This window comes from Papaver somniferum, chromosome 3, assembly GCF_003573695.1.
Source record: "Papaver somniferum cultivar HN1 chromosome 3, ASM357369v1, whole genome shotgun sequence".
Classification (NCBI taxonomy): Eukaryota; Viridiplantae; Streptophyta; class Magnoliopsida; order Ranunculales; family Papaveraceae; genus Papaver; species Papaver somniferum.
The window spans coordinates 32,722,410-32,743,440 of NC_039360.1; the positions used below are offsets into that span (position 1 = coordinate 32,722,410).

At 35.5% G+C, this 21,031-nt stretch overlaps 1 protein-coding gene, 1 long non-coding RNA gene, 1 other non-coding gene and 1 pseudogene across 5 annotated transcripts; all 4 read right to left on the reverse strand.

Annotated features, from left to right (window-relative positions):
* Positions 1-2,871: 2,871 nt before the first annotated feature.
* On the reverse strand, positions 2,872-6,278 carry LOC113361114 (putative inactive kinesin-like protein KIN-7B). 2 transcript variants are annotated; one of them, XR_003364949.1, is made up of 5 exons: positions 5,428-6,278; positions 4,909-5,237; positions 3,580-3,696; positions 3,425-3,500; positions 2,872-3,121 (listed from the first exon to the last, which is right to left on the reverse strand). XR_003364949.1 is itself a non-coding variant. In XM_026604470.1 (2 exons), the coding sequence occupies exons 1-2, from the start codon at positions 5,605-5,607 to the stop codon at positions 5,064-5,066; spliced, it is 354 nt and encodes a 117-aa protein (XP_026460255.1). In that variant the 5' UTR covers positions 5,608-6,278; the 3' UTR covers positions 4,823-5,063. The 2 variants fall into 2 exon arrangements, 1 of the variants encoding a protein (XP_026460255.1); XM_026604470.1 differs by lacking the exons at positions 2,872-3,121; positions 3,425-3,500; positions 3,580-3,696 and having other exon boundaries at positions 4,823-5,237.
* Positions 6,279-9,985: 3,707 nt separating this feature from the next.
* Positions 9,986-16,309, reverse strand: LOC113355771 (annotated as a pseudogene).
* Positions 13,709-13,786, reverse strand: LOC113362504. The gene has a single exon (XR_003365756.1). It is a non-coding gene; the product is annotated as a small nucleolar RNA snoR28 (small nucleolar RNA).
* Positions 16,310-16,619: 310 nt separating the features above from the next.
* LOC113355772 lies at positions 16,620-20,469 on the reverse strand. 2 transcript variants are annotated; one of them, XR_003362600.1, is made up of 5 exons: positions 19,798-20,469; positions 19,482-19,677; positions 18,947-19,147; positions 18,052-18,233; positions 16,620-17,332 (listed from the first exon to the last, which is right to left on the reverse strand). It is a non-coding gene; the product is annotated as an uncharacterized LOC113355772 (long non-coding RNA). The 2 variants fall into 2 exon arrangements; XR_003362599.1 differs by having other exon boundaries at positions 16,620-18,233; positions 19,798-20,467.
* Positions 20,470-21,031: the final 562 nt, after the last annotated feature.

Below are 21,031 nucleotides of genomic sequence, written 5' to 3' on the forward strand. Positions count from 1 at the left end.
AACTGCTCCGGTAGATTCATGGATTACGAGTTTACTATGGTCACGACCACTCTCCCAAACTTCACCTCTTGTATCAGCCCCCAAACGGATTTTGCGACCTTGGTTTTTCCCTCGAGGAGGCAGAGACTGAGGAGTATCAAGACCATCCTTCCTTCTTTTCTTAGTGACAACATCTTTATCTTTTCCTTTGTTAGCCTCCTTTGCTTTAGCTTCCTTTGCTTTAAATCTATTTCAAAAGAAACACGAAATAAATATAAGACAACTAACTTTCATTTCTAATACCGGCATAGATACACCACATTAAGGTATAGAATCATCACTACCGGCATCCTGAAAAAAATATCGAACATGCCGGGAGCCAATACCGGCATTGTAAATTCAAACGATTACATGCCGGGAGTAACTACCGGCATTGACAAATAAATTTTTAGGATGTCGGTACACTATAGGAAATTCCTGGATAAGAAAACACCAGTACCGGCAGCCACGTAAAATAAAAAAAAATTCCTGAACACAGTACTGGCATTGAAAAAAAATTTTCGAGGACGCCGGTAGTAGTTCTAAAGTTTTTGGATACCAAAACTCAAGTACCGGCATGGAATCTAACCTATGTACGCCAGTACAAATAACAAAATCCTAGGGTTTTCTGTTTATTAGAAGCTTACTACCGGCGTACTCGTAAAAGTTCAAATCAATGCCAGTACTAGGTTCAGAAGTGGTGTTCATCCTAAATAAAATACTGAAACTAAGTTCCGGTGCGGTCTTCAACTTAAATTAGATGCCGGGACGAACGGTGTGGTCTTCATCCTAGATTGAATGCCGGTACCGAGTTCCGGTGTGGTATTCATACGAAATTGAGTGCCGGAACTACTGAAACTCAACTGTTTCAGTTAGGATTTCGCGATTTTGACCTAAACCCATAGCTACAAATCGATTGAAACATTAATTAAACAGTTTTAAATGACTTACCTTCTCACATAAGCCATATTTCTGAGTAGTTGATCGTCCGATAACTCTTATTCTTTTCTTGCTCTTGAGCAATCAAAGCAAACCTTTTATCTAATTTCTATTGAGCAATCGATTTTGATTTCGATTAGGCATCTGATTTCTTTCATGGAGGCATTCTTATGGGTTGGTTTTAATCGACGAAGAAATTTTTGAATTAACGATTAATCGACGATGAAGAACGATGGTGTGAAAGATGAAGAAATTTTTTTTTCGAAACCTAGCCTAACTGAGAATGCCGGAACTGATAGTGTAGAAATGGGAATATTTGATTTGGTTTTTGATTTTATGTTTTAGTTGAAAGGGTATAACAGTCTTTTCATAATGTTTTTTAATTAATCTAAGGGTGTTTTAGTATTTTCGGCCCAAAAAACACCACTTAGCAAACACCTTTGGTTGGGGGAAGTAATTCATATCCTTCGATTAGTTTTCATATTCCCAGCTGTGCGTTCAAAATAAAAACAGGACATGACATAGAGCCAGAACAATCCGTAAGAAAACGCAGAAATAAATAAATAAAAAGGATTGGCACCAAAACCTCAACACTCGTCGTGTCGTCGTACAAAATGGTCCAATTTTGAAGACTTCTTTTGTCTGGGGTAACTTACCAATCTCAGTCTCTTACCAAAAGTAAAAAAAAAACTTGCCAATCTCAGTCACTTAGGCCCACTTCCCTCATAATTTTCATACTGTAATCATGAACCGCATTTTCCTTTTTTCTTATTAGTGAATCATCAATCATTCTTATATATGGTCATAACGAAAATGAACATTCATGATACACGGTAAAATCTACTCCCTCTGTGAAAAGGTGTACTTTCATTTTCTTCATTTTAGTCCAAAACTGGTCAAATTGAAAAAGTGAAAGTATCTCTTTTCTAGAAACGGAGGGAGTATATTCTTTTTGTTGAGTTATCATAGACCATATTTTGTTACACGGGCATTAAGTATGGGCAATCTACGACTCCAAGAACTTATTCCCATAAGCAAAAAAGAAAAAAAAAACTTAAATCTATTTTCTTACTTTTTTATTTGTTAATGTTTGTCATTTATATTACTCCTTCTGTCTTAGTTACTTGCTTAAAATGGTTTTTGCACCCAAATTAAGAAAAATAAAGAGAAGAATTTTTTTTCCAGAATACCCCCAAACTACTATTTAAGATACATACTCACCCCGTCCCCATTATAAAGGAGGAGTTGTAAAAATTTGTAGTCCCATTAGATAGACAGACTTTCAATTCCAAGATGGGTTTTTTCATATATTGGCCTTATTTATTATAGGTAGTTATCACCACAATTAAGTTAATGTTTCTAGTGTTGGAAATTGTACAAAGGATAAAACAGGAAAGATGATGGAAATGTAGGAAATCAAAAGAATTTCTTATTTTAAGAGAAACTCACTTCTCCGCCTATAAAATGGGGACTGAGGGAGTATTTAGTTTTTTTGGTCTAGAGGGAGTTTGTTTTAGTTGGAGAAAAAGGGAATAAAAAATATATATAAAGAGAGGAGTATTTAAGATGTGCATGGAAAATAGAATTACACAATTCTTAATGAGAAAATTAGGCTAAGGCCCAACCCATGGATAACCTATAATATGAGGCCCTTAATTAAAAGAAGTTTAAATCTAGACCCCGAGTTATTAAAAGACATCCATGCCCTTTTATACATTGTCAAGCCCAAAATTAAATAAAATTCAAATTTAAGCCCAAAATTATTAAGTCTAGGCCCAAAATTATTAAAATACAGTGTGAATGTGTAAACAGAAGTTACACATGCATATAGCATGTGTATCCAGAAGTTACACATCCTTATGCCATGTGTAATGCAAAGTTACACATCAAAAAATAGACATCAAAGAGAACGCATACAAAAAAAAATACATGTATTACTTTAATATTCATTTACAATAATTTCTTAGCATGTGTAACTAGAAGTTACACACGCATCTGTCTAGTGTAATTGAGAGTTACACATGCGTCTATCTAGTGTAATTGAGAGTTACACATGCGTCTATCTAGTGTAATTGAGGGTTACACATGCGTCTATCTAGTGTGATTGAGGGTTCCACATGCGTCTATCTTGTGTATTCTGCGTCAATTTCAGTTCCAATGAGACCTAAAATATAACAAAAGCAATTAGTTTTTATAAGATTAAGTGAAAAACAATGTATATTCAATTTCACATACATCTGAGTAGTGAAACTAGCAGTTACCGACGCAACTGACTAGTGTAACTAGGAGTTACACATCCATATTGGAATTCATCACCAGAATTGATAAAGGAAAGAACATAAGCATGATTACCAAGTATATAATGTTCAAACCACTGATTTCTGTAAAGCTACGAGTTAAAGATTCAACATTTCCGGGCAAACAAAGAATAGGAGACAAAATATAAACTGAGGCATGCTGGACTAACCTTGTAGTAGTATCAAGCGCAATTTTCATTAAGTTCTCTTGCTTTAGTTGAGTTGCATTGTTCATGATGAGCTGACCTGGTAAGATAATGCAAAGTATGAGTTAGCAACAAAAGAACTGGCAGTTTTTGTATCTAGTTTTCGAAAATTAATGAACCTGGACTAAGGGTTGACTGTCATAAAGACCAGTTTTACTTGATACTTGAATAAGTAATATTTTGGGGCTAAGCCACTTTATGATCCAGTCCAGTGCCAGTGGGATGACTGTTTGAGCCTGTTAGGATTCCAAGGGGTACACATTAGGGTTCAGGACGTAGTTATAAAATCCACTACCAGAAAGAAAAAGTTTATCTTTATCTTACAAAAGAAAAACGACATAAATATATTTTAAACTTTTACACATTCAAATAGCATGTGTAATTGGCAGTTACACATACAACTAGCATGTGTAACTAGCAGTTACACATCATATGGCATGTGTAATTAGCAGTTACACATACAACTAGCATGTGTAACTAGCAGTTACACATCATATGGCATGTGTAACTAGCAGTTACACATACAACTAGCATGTTCACATCATATGGCATCTGTAAAAATCATTAACCTAGTAGTGTTATAGGCATGTGTAATCGGCAGTTACACATGCATATGGCATGTGTAAGCCGCAGTTACACATTAGCATTTACCTGGCGCATACACTGTGTTAACTACATAGAATTTCAAATACAGGAGAACTCTATTGCAAAGCACACAAAAAAACACAGACAATACAATATGCATGAATTCTGATCGAGTGTGTGAAATGCTTGTGTAATCAGCTTGTACACATACAAAATGCATGTGTAATCAGCAGTTACACATCCATATGGCTTGTGTAATAGGAAATTACACATACATATGGATTGTGTAATTGGCAGTTATACACCCGTATGGTTTGTGCAACTGCAAAAGAAGGTTTTTCTCAGCTCATCCAATCTGTGAGGTCTACTTAATGAATGGGATTAAATGACACTTCCAGTTCATAGAAACCAAGCTCAAGCTTAAAATACAAATTGCATCATGTCTTAGCAATTGGAATTCAGAAACTTGCATTCATAAACTATTATTGTGCTTTCAGGTATCCATCCTTGGAGATATAAAAGTTTAGATTGACTTTAAGTTAATGAGTGTCACACAAAGTATTATCTGTATGAGTAAGGGCCTTCTTGCTATGAATGTGAACATAAACATGTTACAGTTTCTATTCTGTTAACTGAAGTAATGTGGAACAAATGAACTAATTCTAGGATAGAGCCAGACATCAGATAATGATAATAACATCGTCATTTAGGGCCAGAACAAGAATTTGAACTTGCATATCATATACCCTTTGCAACATTACATGTCAAGGTTGCGTATACAAAGACATAGCAGTTTGACGGAAAAAACAGATAAATAGACAACGCAAGGCATATTAGTAAAACAAAAGAAAAAAAAATGGTACCTTGAAGCTAATGATAGATCCTGATCAGCGCCTGCAGACACTTTATGAAAATTTCCCCGAGAAAAATTGTCTTTAAGAAATGATAACCTTCTCAGCTCCACCTCTAAGTAAATGGAATCTGACGAATCACCTTTAAAGAGCAAAAAGAAGTAGGTTTAATGGACCAATGAGATGCAACAGAAGTGCCAAAGTTCAATAATGTATCGTTGTTTCCTCTCGAACTCCAAGGGCCATTGTGAAGGAGATTCTGGAGACTCTTGTATTGGATCAATGCCTACATCTTTTACAGACTTAACAGATTCATAAGCCTTTACTTCTTCCTCCTTGGCCTACAAATGCATGAGCCAGCCAAGTTAATGGAGTGATCCTTGTTAGCTTATAAAGAGTGATGATGAGTGTGAGCGAAGGATGCTTCAAACAGATATATACAACAGAAAATACTAGATAATTACGTTATTCTAAAAAAATCTTTTTTACAGTGTTCGCTGTGATGCAGCTAATTACGTAGCACAGTCTCACCTGGTCATCAATAAGTTGTTTCTCATATTCTAGTTTAGCCATTTCCTTGAGATCTGCAACAAACGTTTGGATGATAGTAATATCTTCTTTATCAGAAGTCTTCTGTGAATTCCTTTGCCCTGCACAAAACAACATGAAAACCAGTATAATCAACAAAAAATGAACATAAACTAGATGCATAATTACCTTATTAAATGGACATAAAACCAACAAGTACAAGAGCACCTAAAAAGAGCTCATCAACATGAGAAATTCATTCACACTGACTTTTGACATCTGATGTTGTATCTCAAACAACTAATTCCAATTTTGATTGCATTATAATAAAACATTCAATATCTGATACAAGCAGCCAGTTGCAAAATCAAAGTAGATGAAATTCGTAACAGATAGATGGGTAATAGAGATGATGATTCGCAGATTTCAAATATGATAACCAATTTTTCAATCGAGATTTAAGATAGATAGATTGATTGATTTTCAATAAAGAAACCTAGAATTTTTTTGTAATTTTCTTTCAAAATCTTTCAAATGTTTCATCTTAAAAGCAAGATAAAGATTAGATTATAACAGATCTGAAATCTAATCTTGGTTTCGTCGTGAAAATTTAGTTGAAATCATAAGTAATTATAAATCAGGGTTGATTACAAACCCTAAAAATATTTCGTAAACAAAAATCGAAACTAAACAGTTCAAATCAAAGAAAATGATACAAGGATCATAGATCGAAGCAACAATTCTAAAATCAGATCAAAATTCAAAGTAAAATCGAACTTATTAGGTATCGGAAGTTGTCACTGAACTTTCCAGAACTTGATTTTGGTTAAAACATAATGAGAATTCAACAGGACTGCAAATATAGATGAGAAACTTATCTTTTTCTTTCGATAAGATGTTGAATCCTCAAGTTTTCTTCGAGTTTCATCAAGTGAATCTCCATTCTTCGTTATTTGCAGAGCAGTGGAGAGAGCAGAGGAGAGAAAAAAGAAAACCGAAAATGAAACCTATGCCTAGTTTTATTGCATTTATATACTAAAGGGTATTCTTGGTATTATAAAAATTATTTTAAATAAAACTTTTATTAACAGGCCCGGAATTCTAAAGTTTTGGGCCTAGAAATATCAAAATGTGAAAGAATGGAGTTGACAATGAATGATCCATTTAATGGGGCTTCTCTATATTGAACCCATATAGTAGGGGTTCTAGTATTTTTCACATTCTCAATACCATGACCTGACTCCAACATGACATGAGAGTAAATTTGGATAAAGTGGGGAAAATATGAAACTTAGCAACTAAACTAGGACAAAAAAAATTCCCTATTTAGACAAGTAAACTAGGACGGATGGAGCACTATCCTGACTGTGCCACTTGGTATCTACAATTGGCAAAACTGCACATAAAAGTTCAGCTAAATTCTAGCGTTATGGGCATGTTATATCCACCAAATTCAAATTTGGACATGCGGCAAAATCGAAGTGTCTGCTCAGAAGCTACCTTTTTATTCATGGTTATACTGACTTACTGTTATGCACATGCTGCAGTAAAGGCTGGCTTGCATAAGCATATTCTGCACGCATCCTCGAAGCTTCACAAACAAATAGGAATATCTGTTGGCAATTATGATCAATCATCATTTGAGTCTAACTTTTGGATGGGTTTCCGAGGGTGATTTACCTGAGGCAAGTTTATGATGTGTTCATATCATTTTGTTCGGTCATCGTCTTTTCTTACACCTGTTTTTTCACCAAACAGGTGCTTGGAGATATTATCGAATCCTTGGCAGGGGCAACTCTGGTTGATTCCCATTATGACAAGGATGTCGTATGGGCTAGCATAAAGTACCTACTGGAACCTCTGGTTACACCAGAGTCAGTGAAGCTGCGACCAGCCAGGGAGCTACAAGAATTGTGCCAAAGAAAAAAAATTGTTTGTGAACGTAGTGTATCATTTGACTAGGGGGGCCTTGCTTCTCTTACCATACAAGTGAAAGGAGAAACAATATCATACTGCCATACCTGCACAGTTGCTAATAAGAAGATGGCAAAGAAATTGGCTTCGAAAGCTGCATTGTAAATGACTTTGGTTCTACTCAAATTAATTCTTTTATAAAATCAAATTTTGTGCGTCTGCTTATTTGTCTTCAATCAAGCTCTTTTCCCTTTGAATGCTTACCTCTAGTCGGCTCGACCGACCCGACCCCTACTCAGGGAGTCAGAATATTGGTGCTCAGAGTTTATCTTTATAAGTAATTTGATCTTTGTTTCAACAAAAAATGGAAAAAAAAAAAAGAAGATTTATTCATTTCGTTGATAGTTCAGACACCAAAATTCTTGCAGATTTTTCAAAAAAAAAGACTGATAAAAAAATTCTGTCATTCTATCTGATCGAAAAGAAGGAAATCATGGTCAGGTGTAATACCATATAATTCATCAAAGCGGGGAAGAACAGGACGTGCCAAAATACCTTGAACAAAACCATCATACTCACGACCTAATCCTCCAAGTGCACAATGGACCAAATCACCATCAGAAACTGGATGACCAAGAAACCGTAAATCATTCCTTATCTTGAAAATTTGATCAAAGTAATCACCCACTTTAAGACTATCTTTCCGTAACGTCAACAGCCGGTGTCTCAGCTCCGGAACCTTACCACAACGCTCATCAAAATACGATTTCTCAAAATGGTTCCAAACTTCTCGAGCAGTTTTGAATCCATTGATCTGATTCAACATCGGTTCAGTTATGGTTCTACGAATTTCAGTAAGTATGTATTGATCAGTTTTAACCCATTTTTCGAGTTCAGGATTTGGGATTGATTTATTCGTGATTGGATCTAGGGTTTCAGCTGGAGGAATTGGTACCTTTGCATCAACGTAGTGGCGCATGCTTTGGCTTTTCAAGGATACACTTATAAGATGTCTCCATATAAGATAGTTGTTCTCGTTGAGATGTATGGAGATGATGTCGATCATATCCGTAAGGGTGGAATGGATTACATAGGGATTAGTTGATCCCGGTGGAGAAAGAGAAACGTAAAAAACCATGGATTTTTCTTTGGGAAGAATCTGAGACTGTAACAATAATCGTTTTTTATACCATGCTAAAGACGACTTAGCCCTTTTAGGGACTGTCAACCAAGGCGTCACTCGTCGTACAGAGCCGTCTCGGCGTTTAAGACTTTTTTTTGTTTGGTGAGTCTAACCAGCCGTTAACTTCGGTCCAATTCCATCAGTAAAACCGGAATTACCGACGGATGACTATAAATTGAAAATTTGTTTTCTTTCTTCTTCTCTTCTCCTCCTCCTATTACTCGTATCCTCCATTAAAACTCAAAATTTCATCATTTTTGATTAATCGACGATTCGAAAATTAATCAAGTGTAGTGTAATGGACTTATATGAGGTACGTTTTGAAAAACCCAGTTACGATTTGGTTTATTTTGTTCAATTTAAGTTTAATTTCTATCAAAAGTAAGGGTTTTAGATGAAAATTGAAATTTCTGGGTTTATGTGAGTTACGGTTTATTTTAACTCAATTACGAACCGTAACTGGATATTTTTATGTAATAGTTCAATTACCAACCGTATGTTCTTATATCTGAGAATTTTCTGTTACGGTTGGTAACCATTTTAGTTTACGAACCGTAGCTCAGTTACGGTTGGTATCGAGCATTTAGTTACCAACCGTAACTGGTTTTACGATTGGGTTTTCTACAAGTTTAATCAGTTACGGTTGGTAGTTCATATTTTACGAGCCGTAACTTCGATTTACGGTTGGTTATGAGCAAAATTCCAACCGTAATTAGCTCTGAAAATGTAAAAAAGAATGAATTTTTTTACGTATTTTAGATAACTTTGAGCAACAAAAGGCTAGTTGGGACATATTTAGAAGTATACCCAATCATTTTTAGGTCCTGATTCTTCATTTGTTGGTTAATTTCTTCAATTGATTAAGATTGACCTTCTTCTCTAAACTTTTTTTTTTAACTCTAAAAATCTGATTTTGATTTTGAGTTAATATAAGTGAAATCAATCATTAACACTAAACTTAATTGTCATCATCAAACTAGGTTATCAATTATGAGGGTTAATTTGTCATTTTCAGTATTTTTTTTATAAGGGACACCTTAAATGATCATGTAATGACCCTTTTTGTCCTATTAGAATGCCGCCCCTCTAATAAACCATGACGGCCCTGTAACAGGTTACCTCTAAAAAGTGGGTCCCATTCTTATTTCAGTCGGTAGAAAATCGATTTTCTCGGTCCGTCAATCTCCTAGGAAGAAAAAGCAGATGAAAAAAAAAATCGGAGCCAAAACCTCGTACTTGGGTTGTAGAGGAGCCTGCTAAACTCAAATTTGGACATATATGTGGCAACATGCGAAAAGTTCGTTCAGATACTTTTCCATTCACGGTTACTTACTATTACCATTTTTTTTGTGTTCTTTTTTTACTGATTTTCATATCACCAAGCATCCTATTTTCATCAATACTTATTTTAACTTCTTCAATTTTGGCTAATAACAATCTCAATCTCAGACCAAAACAATTCTCAAAAGCACCTACCCAACAGAACTATTAATCAATGGCATTATCCTTTTTTCTATTAAAAAACAGAAAAGGAAAAAAGCAATAGATAAAAGGAGAAGAATACAGGGGAAAAAAATATCATCAGTTATACTAGCTTATAGCTATAAGTACTTGGTCAACCAAGGTAACTCCGAGCAGTCTTTTAGCGCAAATGCCACATCATCACTGCCAAATCAAACAATGAATGATCTTTATACTCAGAAGCTGTCAAGAGGTGTGACAAATAGCAGAAACCTATTGTTGTGGAGCAACGGATCATTCTGGAATTAACAAACCTTGGAAATTGAGCTGTAATTTTTGTAACCTATGCCGAGCTCCTGCCTCACAAATAATGATTCTGCATTCGCCAAGTTTACACCTACAGTAGAGTACTCGATCAGATTTTAAACTAGGAGATTCGTAAAGATCGTGCAGTAAAATTAACTTGCGCTTACCCAACTTTTAAGAGTGTTTCGTATCCTGGGAACTCTTCCTTATTGCTTCCGCAAAGAGAGAACACATTAGCTGCCAACTGCACCAATTGGGTAAAAAACAGAAAAGACAACATTAACCATCTCAATGAGATTGATCCCAGAAACAAGTTAGTCAAATAGGTTTTCTATTTTCTACTTGTGGTCTTTCATTCTACCCGAAGAATTCCCATTTCAGATCTGTAGGGCCTATCATGCTATAAAACTACCGACTCCGCGTTGTGATTCATTAATAGACTTTTTTCAACTAAGAAAAACGAAGAACTGGAAGACAGGTTTAGAGAATGACCTTTCAAAAGTAGTCTCGCCCATTCCACTTTTGTAGAGCTCATGCACAAGAGCCACCAGAAAGATTTTACTTAGATTTGAACAGCTTTTAATAATCTGAAAAAGGGATAACGAAGACAAACCTACGTCAGGTGAAATATCAACAAACTAATACTTTATGAACATTGTTCCTACTTTCTTCGTCTGTAAGATGGTAATTAGTAACATCCATCTAGTCTATAAATTATTTACCATTTACCATCTAGTCTATAATTAGTAACATCCATCAGGTGAGCTCTACAAAAACTCTTTTTGTCAGACTATTTCAACCACAAAGTGTAATTTTTATTTAGCTCAGGGTGACTGGTTGTGAATTACTAAATTGTTCGACACCACACTATGCTTACATTCTTTCTTGAAGATATTTTTTTACTGGAAAAACAGAGTCCATAGTTAAGTTAAGCTCACCTGAATATGAGGTGCCTGAAACATTTCTTGTATGGCTGCTTCCACATCAGCCATTCCAACATGGTTTTTTCCTGCAAAGTAGTTACTTCCCAAATGAGTAAACCCCTACCCAGTAACCCAGCGCAAACACAGGATACTGCACCACTTTTTTCTAACTACTGGGGGGTTCGTTAATGAGTAGGTATACTTCATAAAAAAAGTTAGGAAACTTATACAAGACCTTGTATATACCTGCGGATGAGAAGTCCAGGGTGGATGATGATTTTTTAATTTTATAATCTACAATTTCAGCTGCTCGCCTACATATTTCCAGTGCACGACGCGCGTCTCCTGAAATTGCCGCCACCTGGAACACATGCAGTTCAGTGAATGTGAAATCTGAATGTCTGGATTCCAGAGGAACAAACAAGCGTATATCATGATTGGACTGCAGGAAATAGAAAGGATGGCCATGTATAACGCAAAATTTGTGATGATGAAGAAGATACAAAAGGAACCCAAACCTTCTTCGAAGCAAAATTCTATAGCTTGTCTGTCAAATGCTTTCATTCCTTGAATGCGGCTTGAAATGATTTCTCTAAGTTGCTGATAAGTATAGGGGCTAAAACAAAGCCGTTGGATTCCCATGCGGCTTGAAATACGAGGTAGCAGTTTCTCAGGAAGATCCATGGTGTTTGCTATTCCTGCACATGAATTATCAACAAAAGAAACATATTAAGATTTAGGTCAGTTCGGGAATAAGCAGGTTATTAAGCTTAGGAGCACAATCAGAATTAACATGTTACCTATTACAACCAATTTGGAATGTGGCTTAGTTGGCCAATCAAGGATATTGTATAGGACCTGTCACCATATACCATGGTTAAGAGTGCTTAGCTTCTTGAGTTTATGAGAACAGATCACCGAAATTTTGAAACAAAGATTTAGCTTCACAATAGGTAATTGCTTGTAAATCCTTTCCCCAACAAACCCTACCATTGATTATCTTTTGGCAGTTACTACGTAAAACACAAAAGAAAACAAAGAAAAAAACATACAAAAAACTGCCTTTCTCAATGGCCGTTTAAAAGCATCACGAGTTGCCACTTGTGGAAGTTATTTGGTCTTAAAATATTCTCCTACTCAGAAATATTCATAGACAACTAAATGCAAACTATGAACAAGAAATTGCGACAATTACCGATTGGTTCCTTGTTACTAGAAGATCAAGCTCATCGATCAGTAAAACACAGGGTTGACTGTTACAGACTTTATGATCTTTTGAAAATCTCTCATTCAGCAAGGAAAGAGCTTTTTTCCAACTGACCCTGTGCCCACTTAGTTTTTCATATATGACCTGAAAGAATTTAGTGGTCACAATCTACAAGGAGAAAATAAACAGACAGGAAATGCAAGCATTAATTCTTTTTTTTTACCAATGCAGATTCTTACCCTATAGATATTCTCGGGAGAAGCCAATTTTAAACCATTAGTCTCCACAAAACAGTACGGTCTTATAGTACCTGCATCAACTTCAGACCGCAAATTCCTCATCGCTGCAAGTACACTCATAGTCTGCATATTGACGCGTACAGATATTAAAGAATGTAATGAGTGTCCTTGCAATCAGAAAATATAAGACGGCGCCTATACAAAGAAAGAAAAGGAAAAAGAACCAGATCCTGATAGTGAAAAATATGTCCAAAGCCACTAATTTAGTTGCTCAAGACTCTTAACCCTTTTCTACAAGAAAAGCACTACAATGCCAGGTGTTACATCATTCCGATTACATGTCAGTCAGGTCCAGTTTCAAACTCCGGAATAAGTCATAGCACTATCATATATGATAGCTTACCTTGCCAGTTCCAGGAACACCATGGATGTACAAGCAGCGTCCCAGACACTGATCAATACTGACAGCGTCTTTAACAAATTCGGTTATCTCCTCCACTTCTCTGGCATACAGCAAATTTCTGTTGTTAAAATCCAAACAATAAATGGAAACACATGGAACTGCTGACGTACTTATTCCTACAAGGAGGAGATTTAGGTAGTGTTGCCAACAGCAAAGTCGCTTCTGCTTTTTCAATCTCAGTTTGCTTGTGGCCTTTCACATGCTCCAAGATCTTTTTTGTCCCTATTTTGTGAAGGCCAAAGAACTTCCCGCCTTGTGCATTCTGCATAGATGAAGAATAGAACCATCAAGCAGAAGATGAAACGTAGAACAAAGAGAATTTCAAACAAACAAAATATATATACCGCGGCAAATCCATGACCCGGGGATTGCCCACTTGATGAAAATTTAAGCTTCTTCCGTGCACTCTTTAAGTTCTCTTCAGGGTCAGAGATTGAATACAAGATTCCCAGTCTTCATCTCCAACAGCTTCTTTATCATCCTGGCACATGTGGAAGGTTAAAGCTCACAATAAAATGGCGCCTCTTATTTAACTAACCACTATTATGCTACGCTGTCAATTTAAAAGCTCACATCTTCCTCCTTGTCGATATCTGCAAGGCGCTTGAAACTTTGCCGCTGGATATCATATTCATATTCACATAGAAAGACGTCATCTCCTTCATTATTGGCTTCAGAAAATTCTTTACAATTCATTACGGAGCAATGTCTAACGATGGATTCCATCTGCATACATTGACAGGGTAATAGTGAGGATTGAGGAATAATGAAAAAGATTCAATTAGACACAATATTAAACACTACAGTATTTAACAAATATGAACCCTAAACCCAATGATATATCTAGGGGTTTGTGCAAACCAGTATCGTCCTTCTTTTACTCCGTAAGGATCAAGGGAAAATGAATATTCATTCCCTTTTTGCTGAACAAAGTTGTACATGCCTAACCTCTTAGTGGCGATATAGAGTAAGAGGTGACAGCGATAATATAACTTCCACTTAGAAGCAAATAAAAGATAGGATAACTTCTGACAGCCAAGAGTCACCTCACCTCAATGTCCGTAAAATCATTAGTGAGATAAATCTCCCTGCGTAGATTATGTGGCTGCCTTCCAACTGCAGTCTCTTCAGGAATCACATTCCATCGGCCTTTAAACCAATAACTACCATCTGGTTCCTTCCATAAGCTGATTATTTCACAGTTAATAAAATGAATGACCTGTAACATCGTAAAAGTTGAATTATCAAGTCTCACCTTTCAATATGTACAGCCGATAGATCACTGGAAAGAAGCTTCTCCCTTGCCGTTCTTCTCCTCTTTTTCCCTTTTGGTGGTTCAGGAAGCTCAACTTTCTTCCCCGCTTTCCTAGCCTCACAAAATTCACAAATCCAATCCCCATCTGGAATCTCCTTCAATGGAGGTCTAAGACATTTAAGATGAAAACCACCCAAGCAATCGTCACACTCAATCATTAAATTCCTACCAGACTTAAAGCAAAAGATACACTCCTCAACCTCAGGATCATCATTATCAGAATTAGCATCTTCTCTTCACGTAAACATCATCTCCGACATCAAACTCTCCACCATCATAGACAACTTTTTTGTAATAAACACGCCTTTTTGGTCCATCACGTCTCTTACTTTTTTCCCCTGTTGGTTTCTTAGAAACCATAGCTCTTGTATTTCTAGATGAAGTTGCCGCTTTCTCAGACTGCTTCCTTCTCTTTAACTTAGGAAGTTCAAGTGAGGCTGGAGCAAAAAGATCTTTAGCTAAAGCTTTTGCCCTCTTTGGAAAAACAGCTTTTGGTTCAACGGGACCATTTTCTTTTTATACTGAAAAAAAAGGTAAACAAGCTGTTCATGTTAAATGTAAAAAAGATTTCTTCTAATTAAAGATTCAAACAATGAGCCAAATCGTTAACCTCTAAAGAAATTCACATCTGCCAAACGTAATCTGCTTACATCCTTCCATACATGAACATAAAAAGATAGAAATTTAGCAACTACAATTAAAGCCCAGGATTATTAAGTCGATCCCAAACAACTTTTACATTAAGCAAGACTTCTTACAATTTTTACTCATGACTATCTCTGAAATCATTCACAGTAGCCACAAATATAGCCAGACCCCACGGTCAAAATAAGAAAAGAACAAGCAACAAAGTGGGGGCATATAATGTAGTGGCAGTACTCAATAATAAGGTTTGTAATTAAAACACCAGCGAGAACTCATAATGTAAAACGGATAGTTTCATTTTTAGTTTTCTCTGTTTAGGTTTCTCTCTAGGCTATCTTTCTTTTCTCTCCAAAACTGAAAAAAAAAACTTCTCTTGTAAACTCCACCAATACGAAGTCACACAAACATAATATTCACTACTAGTGTAACTTCACTGATGTACATTAGGTAAAATTAAGCATCTAAACGCTATAACAGCTAGTCTAATGTCGACTATGGCAGGAGTACATACCTTACAGTACACAGAAGTTAGTCGTAGAAAACAAACTTACCAAATAAATTAATAACATTTTGTTTAGTCCGAGTCAGAAGGGACGCAAGGACTTAATGTTTCATAAATGTAATTCCAAATTTAGAATGTACGCATGGACATAAGTAGAACGGAAACTACCAATTTTTCATGGCCCTTTCACTAAACAAGGTATAATAAAATTCCACACAAGCACCAAGAAATGAACATCCAACACCAGTTTATTTAGACATCAAAAGATGGACGTGAGTAAAGATTTTAAGTCTTAAGTCTACAATGGCATGGATGAAGTATAATATCAATAGCCAGTTCCCATATACACAATCTCAGCTAAATCATGGATCAGACATTTCTACAAACACTATAAATGCACCACTAGTTTAACCTCAATATCCATACACCAATTTAAGAACTACCAAAGAAAAATGCAGTAATCAAACCCAACATAATCAAAGCCAACAAAAATCTCCTAAATCAGAAAATGAAAACTTCACCGAAAAATCAATAATGATAAATTCTTCACCTGCTGACGGTACCAAATTCCCATCAGTTGTTGACGGACTAACCCACAAGGAAAATGCTCACAAACAAAATATGGTGCTGGAAATCTTTAGATCAAACAAGGGTTTAAAAAGTACATGTGGTGTATGCTTCCAAAGTTGACAATCTCACTGAACATTTCCCTAGCACTCAAATCAGTTCATGCATCCACCCGAAATTTTTTTTTTTTTGAAAACAGTGTGTTAAGGCTAACTACTACAGTCTTCTAATCTAACAGCTAGATTGGCATGGGAAAAATACGGTTTAGTCCAAAATTCCATATAAATATACTAGTTAGTCCTAACCCATTCAACTAGGTACAAATTACTCTTTATCTATGAAAAGTACATAAATAATCTTCGTGGTTTATAATTTAGTCAAAATATTTTCAGTTTAGTTCAAAGTGACTCAGGATGATGTCAGCAGTTTTAAATAATATATAAAAAAAAATCAATTTATCTTTCGAACCGTTTGTCCAAAATTCGCAAACTTTATATATTCGGAAAACTCTTTCCGAGAGCTACAAAAAGAATACCCATATGACTATATAATTCTCATTTTTTGAAAAACTCAGCTTACATTGGTGTACAAACATGCATGTACACATTTACAAAAATACAACTTGTTTACAACCCAAACTCATTACCAACACCAGCTCCAATGCTCAAGCACTCTTAACCCTCAAGCACTCTTAACTCTGCTGCTGCAAACAACTACAACACCTCAACCATTCAACTCAAAATTTTTATTCACCAGATCACCACTTCAGAGTTCTACCATCAGTACTCAGCTGCACCATCCTTGTACTACAACATATAAGCAAACCCATTCTTCCAGATTTCCCATAGCATCACCTGCAATTGCTTCATAGCCAGCTGCAGCTCATCCATAGCCTGTAATTGCTCAGCCAGCAACAATGCACAGCTTTTCTTCATTTCGTTATCAGCTTACTCACTGCAAACTCTAAATCACACAAAGTAACAGTATTGTCTCCATATTCATCAAATCAACAGTTCTAACACCCTTGAAATCTCAGTAACACCATCTTCTTTCAGACTTGAGAACTCTAATCAAACCAAACACTTTTTAGCTAGATTAATTAGCATAAAAAAACAACTGATAAACTAATACCTGTTGATCTACTTCCATCTCTTCAACGTGGGTATATTCTCAAAAATAGCATCTACATGATCATAAAGTCAGTTCAACTAATAAGTCAAACACATGAATAAAAAAATTACAAGAAAATTAAGAAATGTATATCAAATGGAATCAACAATTTATTTTTTGAAGACGATAATCGCATCTCGTCCATCATTTGGTTAAAGAACAACCATGAACAATAATAATACCTAATGTACACACCATATTTACAATCAACATGTGTGTATAATTATGTACATGTCAAGAATATGCCATTTCACATGTTTACTCCCTAGATTTTTTGACCACTCAGGTAGGAAAGTGACATAATTGTATATTACATATTTTTATGAAGTCCAAACCTAGCTTCATTATCGACCAATAGGTGTAGGACTATATGCACATTAGTTATCAATAGGTGTACAACTACGTGCACATTGAAAATCAACATGTGTACTACTACGTGCACATTAAGAAGCCACATGTGTACATTGTTATGTACATTAACATATCAATAAAAAGTGTCGAATAGATATCAAAACATGGTCTCTGGACATTGTCGTTCATGTACAGATGCATCTTGTGACAAACCCAAGTTGTTAGTATATGTCATAAAGATTGCATGTAGCTAACTATGGGGTTTAACATGTATCCAGTATATATGAATAGAAAGGATATAGGTAGATATCATTAAGGGGTCACATATTTCAGGAATTACCACCTGCTCTGATGGAGGCATCATAACAAAGATGGACCTACCATTAAATCCTGGATGCGGAGACCTACGTGGCAGCTATCTCGCTTCTTCGCATAAAACACAGTAATGGCATAAGAAGTAGGTGGCAAAGTCACATGTTGACTCACACTGTTCACCCTACAGCTCATCCTTTATGATACTTCCACAATAACCACAGGATTTGTTAATGACTCACAAGGACACCCTGTTTACACCATTAAAAATGAAAACACAAAAAATTAAAAAGCGTTCATCTTTTGCTAGAAACACAAGTTTGCTATTAAGTTAACACTGAAAATCTAGAACAATCATATTTACATAAACTCGACCAATTAAATTTGGATCCATAAGAAGGTAAAGAAGATAGATGGGTTAAAAGATGAATAATTATTGAAATTAACATGAAAGGAACAATAATCATGAAAACCAACAAGTGTACAATTAAGTACACCTTAACAATCAACATGTACAATTATGTACGTATTAAGGATTAATATGTGTACAATTAAGGTGGATGTTTGAATGTAAAGGTGAGACATGCACCTCAACTTGAGCACGTGAAATGTGATACAAAGGTGACGCATTAATAATAATCAACATGTGTACGATTGTGTGCACATTGAATATCAACATATGTACAATTATGCATCTTAGTTATTTGTAATGTTAAATTAAATTATCCCGTTTCTCATTCAAGGAACCCAGATAATACTGAAATGCATATTATTATTCAACCGTACTTGCATCTGCTTCAAGTAAAGCTCTTCTAATCTCTCGCATAGGTTCAACAATATTCTTCTTAGTCAAAACCTCTAAACACATAATCAAACAGATATATGCATAGAACTTTAAGATATATACATAGAAATGACACGGATGATAAGGAACATTTCTAATGCAGAAGAATAAGATTTGTACCTCAATCCATGAAGTTTCAGGCCTGGGATACGACACAATTACGTGCTTGACAGTGGAGAAGAAAAATCAGGTTTAAAATGTGCCGCTAAGGTCAAGGATCCATCAAGGAAATGAAAATCCAAGATTCCAAAGATGTGAAAATAACATAAACTCGCTTTACAGCTCCCAAGGGCTAGTTTCGCACTCGTTGGTTTCTTCCATCTTAGAAATGAGAAATAAGTACATTATCACATACATCTATATAAATATATACACAAATATGGACGCGTTCCGAACTTAATCGTAAGTATTTAACTATTGGGAAAAGAGATACACTTGCACTTTTATCCATCTATACAAAGCTACATTTGCATTTTATCCATCTTGTAATTTAAAAAAAGCTGAAGCAGAAATGTATATTAACGGACTAGCTGAAATATGAAACTGACACAACTAAAATTTAAAATGACTGATAATAATCCAGAAGGCAAGGTAAACAAAATTTCTCTTCCAGAAAAAGAGAAGAAAGTGAAATAGTTAATTGAGTTTTCCTTACCCAATTTATCAAATATCCTGTATCTTTACTATACGGAGGTCTCCCACTAATTATTTCAAGTAACATCACTCCAAATGAAAATGTGTTCCCTTTAATATCCAACTGACGGTCTTGTACAGAATCTGAAAATTTACAAGAAATATTTCCACTTGGTCCAGAGGTCTTCTTCGATCTTCCAATTTTCAAAATCAACTAGCTGCACAACAGGTGGCATTATGACTCTTCAGGAATATGCTATTAATTAGACATCCACACAAGATAGTGATAATATTAGAAGTAAACATTTAACATAAAAGGTATTTGGATAAAATCATACCAGAAACTCGAATTAAGCTGTTAATTTCAAAGAAGAAACTAATTTCTCCATTGGTTCAGATTCTTTCATCGTCGAAGAAGGTTCAAACACAGAGCACTTTATAGATTTCAATTTCAATTTCAATCACTCATGTGGCATGGATATTATCTTCAATTTCTTTATTCACCTTCACCAAAATGATTTTTTTTTTTTTTACATGTATGATCTTTATCTTGAATCGCAGAAAACAACCACGGAGAATAACGAAGCCCTAAAACTTTTTTGAAATCGCCTCTCTCTTCTAAAAATTTTAGATCTGAAATTTTCTTATAAAAATAACTAGTTTTTCTAACTAAGATTCTTCCTCAACAGATCACTAGAGACGAGAAGTAGAGAGATATGAGAAAATATTGGATCATGATCATTTCTAATCAAACATTCGGAATCGATAATAAATCGATTGACATAGAAAATCGAATGAGAGATATATGAATATTGAGTAATTAAAGTTCAAATACTAACCTGAAATCTAATAGATGAAATGAAAATTGATTCTTATCATATAGAGGTTCTGAATCTCCTCATTATTATTACAGAAATCTATGGGTGGAGAAATGAAATGAAAAACTGGTTTGCGAACAAATCAAGATATGTTCTTGTGTGAGAGGTTATTTTAATCAGAAAAGAAATAAAATTTGGACTGAATCGTTAAGCTTTGGATCAACTCGTTCTTGATTTGGTAAATTAGGACCTCCCAGTACTAGGCTTTAGGTCGTTGGACTAGAAAGTCCAAAGCCCGGTAAAAATGGGATTAAACGTAAATTTCTACATTGGTCATCCACGTCAGTTGGGCAACCTCTTAAGCCCTATGGTGATACTAATCTAACAGATAGTCGCTGAATAAAATAGCGTTGGGCGTTGAATGGTTCAGCGCCAACATATTTCCCCAAACATTTCATGACACAACGTGAGAGAGTTTAAATAAAAAATGGTTTCTATCCCTGCGGGACCACCAGACCTGTCAGACCAATATTCACGGACTATGCTTATAAAAAGCGACTTTCTAGGCGCGGACCGTTAGAGTAGACCAATTTGTCCTACCTCTCCTCCACCACAGGATCTGATAGGGGTGGGGTTTAAGGTGTTAGTGGGGCCAGAACAATTTTGTTGGATGGTTGGATTTTATTGGTCCACAATTGGACTATGAAATTTGGTCTACCATTAGGTTTTTCCTATAAAAAGCAATACACAGCAG